Here is a 13476-nt window from a genome sequence, read left to right on the forward strand (position 1 = left end):
ACAAAACTACACTCCTAGGTAAACACTGCCAAGAGTGTTACTTCTATTGACAGTGCCATATTTCTCACAGGATGCAGCAAGTCTTACTGTATCTACACTCCCCTTTCCCTTCTTTCACCCCTTGCCCCATGCCTCACCCACTATAGAGCAAACAGTCAGATATGAGTGAATATTAACACTTGGTTTGGCCACTCCTTTTCTTCCTGAAAGTAGAATAATGAAAAACAAGACATTATTCTAACTCCTCACTAAATAGCAAAGCAATTTTTTAATTAATATATAATGTATTATTTGCCCCAGGGGTACAGGTCTGTGCATCACCAGCCTTACACATTTCACAGCACTCACCATAGCACATACCCTCCCCAATGTCTATAACCCAACCACCCTATCCCTACCCTCCCACCCCCTAGCAACCTTCAGTTTGTTTCATGAGATTAAGAGTCTCTTATGGTTTGTCTCCCTCCTGATACCATCTTGTTTCATCTCCCCCTCCTCCCCCGACGACCCCCTGCCCTGCCTCTCAAATTCCTCATATCAGGGAGATCATATGATAATTGTCTTTCTCTGATTGACTTATTTTGCTCAGCATAATACCCTCTAGTTCCATCCACGTTGTTGCAAATGGCAAGATTTCGGTCTTTTTGATGGCTGCATAATATTCCATTGGGTATATATATACCACATCTTCTTTATCCATTCATCTGTTGATGGACATCTAGGTTCTTTCCATAGTTTGGCTATTTTGGAACTTGCTGCTATAAACATTTGGGTTCACATGCCCCTCTGGATCCCTACATTTGTATCCTTAGGGTAAATACCCAGTAGTGGGATTGCTGGGTCGTAGGGTAGCTCTATTTTCAACTTTTTGAGGAACCTCCATACTGTTTTCCAGAGAGGCTACACCAGCTTGTATTCCCACCAACAGTGTAGGGGGGTTCCCCTTTCTCCGCATCCTCGCCAACATCTGTCCTTTCCTGACTGGTTAATTTTAGCCATTCTGACTGGTGTGAGGTGGTATCTCACTGTGGTCTTGATCTGTATTTCCCTGATGCCGAGTGATGTGGAGCACTTTTTCACGTGTCTGTTGGCCATTTGGACATCTTCTCTGCAGAAATATCTGTTCATGTCTTCTGCCCATTTCTTGATTGGATTCTTCCTTCTTTGGATGTTGAGTTTGAGAAGTTCCTATAGATTTTGGATACTAGCACTTTATCTGATTTGTCATTTGCAAATATCTTCTCCCATTCTATCAGTTGTCTTTTGGTTTTGTTGACTGTTTCCTTTGCTGTACAAAAGCTTTTGATCTTGATGAAATCCCAATAGTTCATGTTTGCCTTGGCTTCCCTTGCCTTTGGCAATGTTTCTAGGAAGAAGTTGCTGTGGCTGAGGTCAAAGAGCTTACTGCCTGTGTTCTCCTCAAGGATTTTGATGGATTCCTGTCTCCCATTGAGGTCTTTCATCCATTTTGATTCTATTTTTGTGTGTGGTGTAAGGATATGGTGCAGTTCCATTCTTCTGCATATGGCTGTCCAATTTTCCCAACACCATTTGTTGAAGAGACTGTCTTTATAACATTGGACATTCTTTGCGGTCTTGTCAAAGATTAGTTGACCATAGAGTAGAGGGTCTATTTCTCGGCTCTCTATTCTGTTCTTGGGTCTGTGTCTCTGTTTTTGTGCCAGTGCCATACTGTCTTGATGATGACAGCTTTGTAATAGAGCTTAAAGTCTGGAATTGTGATGCCACCAACTTTGGTTTTCTTTTTCAACATTCCTCTGGCTATTCAGGGTCTTTTCTGGTTCCATATAAGTTTTAGTGTTATTTTTTCCATGTCTTTGAAAAAAAAACAGGTATTTTGATAGGGATTGCATTAAATGTGTAGGTTGCTTTAGGTAGCATAGACAGTTTCACAATATTTGTTCTTCCAGTCCATGAGCATGGAATGTTTTTCCATTTCTTTGTGTCATCCTCAATTTCTTTTTCTGAGTACAGATTCTTTGCCTCTTTGGTTAGGTTTATTCCTGGGTATCTTATGGTTTTGGGTGCAGTTGTAAATGGGATCGACTCCTTAATTTCTCTTTCTTCTGCCTTGCTGTTGGTATATAGAAAAGCAACTGATTTCTGTGCATTGATTTTATATCCTGACACTTTACTGAATTTTTGTATGAGTTCTAGCAGTTTTGTATGAGTTCTTTCAGATTTTCCACACAAAGTATCATATCATCTGCAAAGAGTGAGAGTTTGACTTCTTCTTTGCCAATTCAGATGCCTTTTATTTCTTTTGTTGTCTGATAGCTGAGGCTAGGACTTCTAGTACTATGTTGAATAGTAGTGGTGATAGTGGACGGCCCTGCCATGTTCCTGATCTTAGGGAAAAAGCTTAGTTTTCCCCATTGAGAATGATATTCACTGTGGGTTTTTCATAGATGGCTTTGATGATATTGAAGTATGTTGGATCCCTACACTGTGAAGAGTTTTGATCAAGAAGGGATGTTGTACTTTGTCAAATGCTTTTTTCAGCATCTATTGAGAGTATCATATAGTCCTTTCTTTTATTAATGTATTGTATCATACTGATTGATGTGGATGTTGAAGCAAACTTGCAGCCCAGGAATAAATCCCACTTGGTGGTGGTGAATAATCCTTTTAAGGTACTGTTGGATCCTGTTGGCCAGTATTTTGGTGAGAATTTTTGCATCCATGTTCATTAAGGATATTGGTCTGTAATTCTCCTTTTTGGTGGGGTCTTTGTCTGGTTTTGGGATCAAGGTAATGCTGGCCTCATAAAATAAGTTTGGAACTTTTCCTTCCATTTCTATTTCTTGGAACAGTTTCAAGAGAATAGGTATTAATTCTTCTTTAAATGTCTGGTAGAATTCCCCCCGGGAAGCTGTCTGGCCCTGGGCTCTTGTTTTTTGGGAGATTTTTGATGACTGCTTCAATCTCCTTACTGGTCATGGGTCTGTTCAGGTTTTCTACTTCTTCCTGGTTCAGAATTGGTAGTTTATATGTCTCTAGGAATGCATCCATTTCTTCCAGATTGTGAAATTTGCTGGTGTATAATTGCTCATAGTATGTTCTTATAGTTGTTTGTTTTTCTTTGGCGTTGGTTGTGATCTCTCCTCTCTCATTCATGATTTTATTAATTTGGGTCCCTTCTCTTTTCTTTTTGACAAATCTGGCCAGGGGTTTATCAATCTTATTATTTCTGTCAAAGAACCAACTCCTAGTTTCACAATTTGTTCTACTGTTCTTTGGGTTTCTATTTCATTGATTTCTGCTCTGATCCTTATTATTTCTCTTCTCCTGCTGGGTTTAGGTTTTCTTTGTTCTTTCTCCAGCTCCTTTAGGTGTCAGGTTAGGTTGTGTATTTGAGACCTTTCTTGTTTCTTGAGAAAGGCTTGTGTCGCTATATATTTTCCTCTCAGGACTGCCTTTGCTGTGTCCCAAAGATTTTGAACAGTTGTGTTCTCATTTTCATTTGTTTCCATGAATTTTTAAAAATTCTTCTTTAATTTCCTGGTTGACCCATTCATTCTTTAGCACAATGCTCCTTAGCCTCCATGTAGTTGAGTTCTTTCCAAATTTTCTCTTGTGGTTGAGTTCTAGTTTCAAAGCCTTGTGGTTTGAAAATATGCAGGGAATGATCCTGATCTTTTATACTGGTTGAGACCTGATTTGTGACCCAGGATGTGATCTGTTCTGGAGAATGTTCCATGTGCACTAGAGAACAATGTGTATTCTGTTGTTTTGGGATGGAATGTTCTGAATATATATCTGCGATGTCCCTCTGGTCCAGTGTGTCATTTAAAGCCTTTATTTCTTGTTGCTCTTTTGCTTAGATGATCTGTCCATTTCAATAAGGGGGGTGTTAAAGTCCCTTACTATTATTGTATTACTATCAATGTGTTTCTTTGATTTTGTTATTAATTGGTTTACATAATTGGCTGCTCTATGTTAGGGGCATAGATATTTAAATTGTTAGAGTTTCTTGTTGGATAGACTCTTTAAGTATGATATAGTGTCCTTCCTCATATCTTATTTTAGTCTTTGGTGTAAAATCTAATTTATCTGATATAAGGACTGCCACCCCAGCTTTCTTTTGATGTCCATTAGCATGGTAAATTGTTTTTCACCCCCTCACTTTACATCTGGAGGTGTCTTTGGGTCTAAAATAAGTTTCTTGCAGACAGCATATTGATGGGTCTTGTTTTTTTTTATCCATACTGATATCCCTTGTTTTATGATTGGGGCATTTAGCCCATTTACATTCAGGGTAACTACTGAAAAATATGAATTTAGTACCATTGTATTGCCTGTAAAGTGACTGTTACTGTGTATTGTCTCTGTTCCTTTCTGGTCTGTTACTTCTAGGCTCTCTCTTTGCTCGGTTCACTCTCTGTAGCTTTTGTTCCCTGAATGCTTTCTGTACAGCTTTGGAGGAGGAAAATGAGAATGGTGACCTCCCAATCTCCGGCCAGCCCATAGGAGCTGAGAGCTCAGGGTCCCACTCCTCAGTGCACCCTCAGGGAAAAGCAGTCATTCCCTCCTGTCTCCCTGGTCTCTGGCTGTGCTCTGAGCTCACCCAGCCTGTGACCAAGCATTATCTATCTATGGTGCACAGCCCTATTTAGATTCTCCAAACCCAGCAGATTCCTGCAGTGCACTCTTGCACCACTCCTCCTGGAGGAGGAAGGAGGAGATCTCCTCAGAAGAGGAAGGAGGAGGTCTTTCCAGATCTGCCACTTGTGTGGTCTCTGCTCGAAGAGCAGTGGCCTGGCTGTGTCTCAGATCATGGTTTAAGGTAACCCTGAGCTGAGAACTCACTCCTCAGCTCTGTCTCTGTACCTGGCTTCCCCACTCTGATACCTGGGAGCTCTGCCACCCTCAGGCATCCCTGGTATTTTTGTGTCCCCACAGATCCTGAGACCACACTGTCCCTGCGAAGGTTCCATCCCCTGCTTAGCCTCTGGAGTGGCATCCCCCAGTGGAGCAGACTTCTGAAAGTTCTTATTTTGTGTTCTGCTGCTCTACCACTTGCCAGGAGTCAGCGCCCTCACCCCCAACCATGGTCTATCTTCCTGTTGCTTCAGATTCACATCTCTGCATGTCCTACGTTCCGGAACGTTGTCAATTTTCTGTTCCTAGAATTGCTGCTCTTTTTCTCTTCTATCTCCTGTTGAGTTTGTAGGTGTTCAGAATGGTTTGATAACTATCCAGCTAAACTCCTGGGACCTGATGATATTTCAGTCTCCTACTCCTCCCAGCAAAGCAATTTTTGATGGCAGAGAACCTTGACATAGGGTGGCAGAGCACTGACCTCCTGAGTCTTTTTTTTTTTTCTGGAAGTACTACTGTTATTTCTTGTGGATTCATTGATATCTAGGTAGATCTCCCTCTCTAACACTTGTATGGGAAAAATTTAAGTTGAAAAGGAAGATGATTCCCTTCAGCCTTGTGAGCCAAACCTAGTCTCCAACCTTTGTAGTATTCCAGGTCCTAAGGGACGGACCTTATTTCATGGCTTTGGACAGGGAAAAGTGCATGGTGATATTAGGATGCTGTGAGGGATCCAGAGGGAGCAGGCTAAATTGGAATCGAATGCTGAAGTTGAGGTGAAACATTTACTTTTCTCATTTAAGTATATAATAATTTATGGAACTAGTGAGATCATTATTGAAGTTTCAAGTTTACATACACAATATGCAAATGTATTTTAGGTTAAAAGCCACATACCTGGAACACTAGGTTGGCATTTTCATGCATTCCAAATATTTCTGGGTCATCCATCAAAGGCAGATTTTCAATGTAGTCTTTAAACTCTTGTAGGCTGTCAGCCAAGGGTGCGAAATATATGCCTGTTTATTGCAAACACAGAAGGCAAACATATTGCAAATAGACCAGCTTTGTACTATCAAATTTAGTCCTTCTCTGCCTGTTCAGATGGTGGCTATAATCTAGGGTCTTCCACAGAAAAGGGAATTGTTTTCTCCACTCTCTTTGCCTTCACTATTATGCCTGGTCTCTCTCCCTTTTCTTGAGGCCTCAAGCCTGTGATCAGTCTCTTACTCTTTCAGGGTGTCTTCTTAGAACTTCTCAAGATTCTGGGAGTCCAGTGTTGCTGAAAGCCACACATTGGCAAGGGCTCCAAATTTATAGAACTTTGAAAACACATTTAGACTGAGTATGACCTGTTTTAGAAGGACTCCCAAGTGGTTACTGCATAAAAGATATTTTTATACTTTAACTGCCAAACCAGTTTTGGAGGTGGTCAAGCATGGGGCTGGGGCAGGCGCACATGGGGACTGGGCTGTGATGGCTGGACACTGAGAACTCCTAGATGGAAAACTGAGAGATACCACCAATGACTTCTTGGAAAATATCCTTTCCAGAATATTGAAAAGTCATTTACCTGATTCCGAATATTTATAATCCTCTCCTAATGTTTCAGGAGAAAAGAACCTTTTTAAGATTGTACGAAGACATCTTTGATCCCAGGTGTCTGTAACTCTACCACCATATGTAATTTCACCTGAAAAGGAGTTTGCATTTTAAAACATATTTTTTACGGATATGCATGCCCAAATCCCAATAGGTTTATTTATATACACATTTATTTGGAACTGAAGGTAAAAAGAGCATATCAGAGTTTCCTTCCACTACTCCCTAAAAAGAGAATAAAAAGGCAGGGAAAAAACCTAGTATATGTACCCTACCCTAATTATTTTGCTTTCCCCAAATAACCAGAACCAAAGCCACTGAGATATATTTACATATTTCTTTTTCTTTTCTTTTTTTCTTTTCTTCCCTCCTTCTTTCCATCCTTCCTTCCTCCCTTCCTTCCCTTCTTCCTTTTTCTTTCTCTCCCTTTTCTTCCTTTTCCCTTTTCCTTCCTTCCTCCCTCCCTCCCTTCCTTCCTCTCCTCCTCCTTCCTCTTCCTCTTTGTCCCCCTCTTCTTCCTGCTCTCCTCCTCCTTTTTCTTTCTCTTCCACCTCTTCTTCCTCTTCTTCTTTTGCTGCAAAATACTGATTTTAGGTCTTATTCTAGCATCAATCACAGTATTCTAAAACATATACAATTCCTAGGCAACACGGCTTCTTTTGGAGGCCAGTAAATAAATAGAACCAAAACATTTACAACAAGACATTCAAACTGTATATATACTTTAGAATTATTAAAATTAAGCTAGGAAGGAAAGATAGGTCCAAGGCAAAAGAGACAACTTGCCTCACAGAAATGATGTTGTGGGGAATTAAAACTTTTTAGTATTCCATCTCTTTTTTCATAGATAAGCTACTTTCAGCATGCTCCACTGTCATCCCAAAATTATAAGTAGGAATGATACCTATTCTGCATTGGGATAATATCTATTGCTGATATAACTCCTTGGGAAAACTCCAGATCCACTGCTACATTTTGTTATTTATCACTGTAGTGCTCCCAGAAGGATTTGACCTATGGTCCTGACATTGTCAACTTCTGAATCCTCTGTTCATCCACTCTCATCTCTATAACTTCCATTATGTCAGGAAGAAATGTTTTTCATTCTCTTTCAAGCTCAGATGGTTGGTTGAAAGTTATTTCAGTCTTTGGAATCTCAATAATTTATTTATTCTAAGGGAGCAGTGTCTTTACATGCACCTCTTATAGGGACACTTATCTTTCCTCTCCTGTTGAAACACTGTTGGTCTGTCATGTTGGGTCAGCCACTCAGAGGGAGAGGAGTAGAAGTAGAATAGGTGTTACAGCTAATGTTCAAGTAGCTAAGTCTCTGTATTAGCAATTCTAAGAGGGAAGAAAGAGATGCTGTTGTATTTTCTTGGGTATATTTTTCAGTCACCTTCTAGAAAATCTTGGAACACAAAGTTCAGTTACATCTTTGTAGTGGGTCCATCAGGTCTGGGCCTAAGTCAAAGCTCCTCTTGGATCCTTGGGGCTGGATGGGAATGTAAGCTCAAGTTTCTCCAGCTGCATGATGGTGTGTGGAAAAAGGAGGGTGGCCAGGAAAACGAAGACTTCTGTAGTTGGTAGGTGGTGAGAGGAAAGAGTTGCCCTAAAGTATTTTTTTTTTAAGTCACAAAGGACAATATCTACATTTTAAGAAGGAGCACAGAAATATTTTCCCTACAAATCATAAGACTTTGTGCTTCTCCATCCAGATTGAGTTTTACCTTTTCTTGGATCAAACTGAGTAAATAATTTGACTCAGAGTAGATGACTCACTTTGGGGCTCAATTTTAGGAAGTAGTCTTCTGGGTTTGGTCTTCCCAGAAGAGGGACTTGAGGAGGAAGTGTCCACCATCATGCCCATCACCTCTCCTGGCCCAGGCATCACAGTCCCTGAGGGTCTTGTTGTAGATCCCAGGGTGGTGGCTTCCTCCTTCTCTTCCTCTCCTATCCACAGGGGCTGGCTGAGGGATAGCCTTGGATTTGGCTTTGTCCTTGCATGCTTTTGAGCTCGGATCTGTCTCCTGGACTTATGTATTGCTATACTTTATGCTATAAAATTTTAAGACTTCCCCCACCCCAAATACCTTCTCATATTTAAAGCCTCCTCAGTATTTCTTTGTTTATTCTCTCCTGTTTATATTTATGGGGTTTTTTTTTTTTTAAGATTTTAGGGGTGCCTGGGTGGCTCAGTTGTTAAGCATCTGCCTTTGGATCAGGTCATGATCCCAGGGTCCTGGGATCAAGCCTCACATTAGGCTCCACACAATGTACTATCCAGCCATTAAAGGAATAAAGTACAGATATGTGCTGCAACATTGGGCTGCCTGCTCAGTGGGAAGCCTGCTTCTCTCTCTCCCACTCCCCCTGCTTGTGTTCCCTCTCTCTCTGTGTCTTTCTATCAAATAAATAAGATCTTTAAAAAAAATATTTTATTTATTCATTTGTGTGTGTGTGTGTGTTTGTGTGAGAGAGAGAGAGAGAGAGAGCGAGAGAGCGCGCACAAGCAGTGGGAGAAGCAGAGGGAGAGGAAGAACCAGACTCCCTGCTGAGCAGGGAGCCCAACATGGGGCTCAATCCCAGGACCCTGGGATCATGACCTGAGTGGAAGGCAGATACTTAACTATCTGAGCCACCAAGGTGCCCCTATTCTCTGCTGTTTAGTCTCCCCACTGGTGTTGCTGTATCTTCTTGTTCAGTCCTTCATGTTGCTTTTATTATAGCTTCGTAAATTATTGTATCTCTTTACAGCCTAAAGGGCTATGATTGCCAATCCTTGATTACAAAGTAGAACCAAAATTTATTGACAACACACACAGGCCTTTTAGGATGTGCCCTCAGCTTACCTTTTTTTTTTTTTCCATTTTGTTGAATATAAAGCTCCTCTCCATATACATCCCCTCTTCATACTACGCACCAACCCAACAAAACTGTTCACAAGTACTATAATCAGGCCAAACCTCAGCCCGTTGGGCTTTTATGTCATGATTCTCTCTCAGCCCAGTGTGCTCTCCTGCCTTTTCTCTCCTGTTGAGCCCAACTTAGCTCAGTGTAGCTGGTCAGCACTCAGCTCCCAGCAGAGCTTTCCCGGATTCCTCCAGGTCGTGTTAGTTGTTCCTTCTGAATTCCCACAGCATTGCGCATACACTTCTGATTTGGTTATTATCCTAACATAGGGTTTATGCATTATCGCCACCCTCCACACCATGAGTTTTTGGCAGGCAGGGTCTATGTCATCTTTGTATTTCTAGCATCTATTGTCCCTGACTTTTTTACTTAGCATAGAGTGTGTGAGGTTTACTTATGTTGCAGCACATATCTGTACTTTATTCCTTTAATGGCTGGATAGTACATTGTGTGGATATGCCACATTGTGTTTTTATTCACCAGCTAATGGAAGTTCATGTTGTTTTCACTTTTGGGCTATTATGAAGTAATGCTGTTATAAACAGGTACAAAGTTTTTGTGTGAACATGTGTTTTCATTTTTTTTCCTGGGTATATACCTAGGAGTGGAATTGCTGGGCCATATGGGAAGTCTATTTAAAAAATCTTCCAAAGTAGCCCCATAATTTTACATTGTCACCCACAATGTATAAAGGTTCTACTTTCTCCACACCCTTGCCAACACTTTGTTACTCTTTTATTTGTTGTTTAATTTTTAAATTATAGTCATCCTAGTCAGTATGAAGTAGTAACTCATTCTGGCTTTAATTTTCATTTCCTTCAACTGAGCATCTTTTCATGTGCTTATCGGGCATTTATATGTCTTCTTTTGTGAAATGTCTATTCAAATCTTTTGCCCATTTTAAAAATTGTGTTATGTTAGTCACCATAAAATACATCATTAGTTTTTGATGCAGTGTTCCAAAATTCATTGTTTATGCACCACACCCAGTGCTCCATACAATACATGCCCTCCTTAATACCCACCACTAGGTTACCCATCCCCCTACCTGCCTCCGCTCTAAAACCCTCAGTTTGTTTCTCAGAGTCCACAGTCTCTCATGGTTTGTCTCCTCTGATTTGCCCCACTTCACTTTTCCTTTCCTAATGTCCTCTATGTTATCTCTATGTTCCACAAGTAAATGAAACCATGTGATAATTGACTTTCTCTGCTTGACTTATTTCACGCAACATAATCTCCTCCAGTCCCATCCATGTTGGTACAAAAGTTGGGTATTCATCCTTTTTGATGGCTGAGTAATATTCCATTGTATATATGGACCACATCTTCTTTATCTATTCATCTGCTGAAGGGCATCTCGGCTATTTCCACTGTTTGGCTATTGTGGACATTGCTGCTATGAACATTGTGGTACACATGGCCCTTGTTTTCACTACATCTGTATCTTTGGGGTAAATACCCAGTAGTGCAATTGCCGGGTAACAGGGTAGCTCTATTTTTAATTTTTTGAGGAATCTCCACACTATTTTCCAAAGTGGCTGTACCAATTTGCATTCCCACCAACAGTTTAAGAGGGTTCCCCTTTCTCCACATCCTCTCCAACATTTGCTGTTTCCTGCCTTGTTAATCTTTGCCATTCTACCTGGTGTAGTATGTGGTACCTCAATGTGGTTTTGATTTGAATTTCCCTCATGGCCAATGATGATGAACATTTTTTCATGTGTCTGTTGGCTATTTGTATATCTTCATTGGAGAAGTGTCTGTTCATGTCTTCTGCCCATTTTTTGACATGATTATTTATTTTTTGGGTGTTGAGTTTGAGAAGTTCTTTTTTTAAGATTTTATTTATTTATTTGACAGAGATCACAAGTAGGCAGGGAAGGAGGCAGAGAGAGAGAGGAGGAAGCAGGCTCCCTGCTGAGCAGAGAGCCCGATGTGGGGCTCGATCCTAGGACCCTGGGATCTTGACCTGAGCCGAAGTCAGAGGCTTTAACCCACTGAGCCACCCAGGTGCCCCAAGTTTGAGAAGTTCTTTGTAGATCTTGGATATCAGCCCTTTGTCTGTAGTGTCATTTGCGAATATCTTCTCCCATTCTGTGAGTTCCCTCTTTGTTTTGTTGACTGTTTCCTTTGCTGTGCAGAAGCTTTTTAGCTTGATGAAGTCCCAAAAGTTCGTTTTTGCTTTTGTTTTGCCTTGGGAGACATGTCTTGAAAGAAGTTGCTGTGGCCAATGTTGAAGAGGTTATTTTGCCTATTTTGATGGATACTGCCAGGATTTTGATGGATTCCTGTCTCACAATGAGATTCTCTCATCCATTTTGAGTTTATCTCTGTGTTATGAGTATGGTGAAAGAGAATAGTCAAATTTCATTCTTCTATACATAGCTGTCCAATTTTCTCAGCACTATTTATTGAAGAGACTGTCTTTTTTCCACTGGATATTTTTTCCTATTTTGTTGAAGATTATTTGACCATTGGGGTGCCTGGGTGGCTCAGTGGGTTAAAGCCTCTGCCTTCAGCTCAGGTCATGATCTCAGGGTCCTGGGATCAAGCCCCTCATCGGGCTCTCTGTTCAGTGGGGAGTCTGCTTCCTCCTCTCTCTCTCTCTGCCTGCCTCTCTGCCTACTTGTGATCTCTGTCAAATAAACAAATAAAATCTTAAAAAAGAAAAAAAGATTATTTGACCATAGAGTTGAGGGTTCATATCTGGGCTCTCTACTCTGTTCCATTGGTTTATGTGTCTGTCTTTATGCCAATACCATGCTGTCTTGGTAATCACAACTTTCTAATAAAGGTTGAAATCAGGCAACGTGATGCCCCTAGCTCTGTTTTTCTTCTTCAACATTTCCTTAGTGATTTGGGGTCTTTTCTGGTTCCATACAAGTTTTAGGATTGTTTGTTCCAGACTTTGAAAAATGCCACTGGTATTTTGATCAGGATGGCATTGAAAGTATAGATTGCTCTGTTTTGCCCATTTTTATTTTTTTTAATTAAAAAAAAATTTTATTTTTTCAGTGTTCCAAGATTGTTTTGCCTATTTTTAAATTGGATTATTTTTCTTCTGTTCAGTTGTAAGTGTTCTTTATATACTTCGTATACAAGTGCCTTATCAGACATAATGATTTGCAGATATTTTCCTTCAGTCTGTGCCTTGTCATTTAACTTTCTTGATGGTGTTGTTGAAGTATAAACATTTTAAATGTTGATGACGTCCATTATTTTTTTATTGTTTTTATTATGTCATATCTAGTAATTCACTAATTTAAAGTCACAAAGATTTACTTATATGCTTTCTTCTACAAGCTCTTCTAAGATCTTTATATTTTTAGCTCTCACATTTAACTCTTACAGGACTCACTTTGAATTAATTTTTGTGTATCATATGAGATAAGGATCCAAATTCATCCTTTTGCAGATGGATACCAGCACCATTTGTTGAAAAAATTATCCTTCCTCCATTGAGCTGCCCTGATACCTTTGTTGAAAGTAAGCTGATCATCAGTATAAGGTCAATTGACCATCACCATTTTGTTAAGCAATGTTGGCCCCACTGGAGTAGTGGAGTCCTAGAGGCCAAAGTATAAAGTAGCCCCCTAGATTCCAAGACCACCCCTTTTGGTCCACTCTGAGGATGGTCCTCATTCATTTTCAGTGTTGTTTCACTGCCCTCTATTTCCAAATTTTATTTGCCTTCTAAGGCTTTAGTTCACCTGATCCCTCTCTGTTCTCCATTTCCCTTACTACCAGTGAAAACCCCCCATTCCCATTCTTCCCCTTTTCAGGGTGTTCTTCCTCCTCCACTTTCCAGTGCAAATCATTTCTTCTTCATTACTTGGGCCTACATATTCCACATTGGACCTAATTTTTGGCACAAGGTCCCATGTGGCCACAATTAATATTTGCTAAAAATTGTAATTCCTGAAATATTTTTTCCTTTTTCACAAGTATACCTGAATCAAAAGGTCTCTACTAGTCAATCAATGTTCAGATCTCTTGAATTTAAGAGCACAGACTCTCAAGGCTAGACTGACTGGATTTCAATCTTGGTTCCATCACTTATAAACTGTGTGCCTCAGTTTCCTCATGTATAAAATAGGGACATAACGGTCCTCACCTCAT

General features: G+C 40.3%; 2 protein-coding genes across 3 annotated transcripts in view; one reads left to right on the plus strand and one right to left on the minus strand.

Annotated features, from left to right (window-relative positions):
• The window catches only part of TRABD2A (TraB domain containing 2A), a 130256-nt gene that overhangs the window by 78904 nt on the left and 37876 nt on the right, over positions 1 to 13476 (plus strand).
• Positions 1 to 13476, minus strand: part of DNAH6 (dynein axonemal heavy chain 6) — a 229344-nt gene that overhangs the window by 22630 nt on the left and 193238 nt on the right. For both annotated transcript variants that reach the window (XM_047745429.1, XM_047745428.1), the window contains 2 exons: positions 6416 to 6535; positions 5740 to 5861 (listed from right to left, as the gene is read on the minus strand). In XM_047745429.1, the coding sequence (XP_047601385.1) occupies positions 5740 to 5861; positions 6416 to 6535 (242 nt within the window). The remainder of the gene's footprint in view (positions 1 to 5739; positions 5862 to 6415; positions 6536 to 13476) is intronic.

Source organism: Lutra lutra, chromosome 9, assembly GCF_902655055.1.
Source record: "Lutra lutra chromosome 9, mLutLut1.2, whole genome shotgun sequence".
NCBI lineage: Eukaryota > Metazoa > Chordata > Mammalia > Carnivora > Mustelidae > Lutra > Lutra lutra.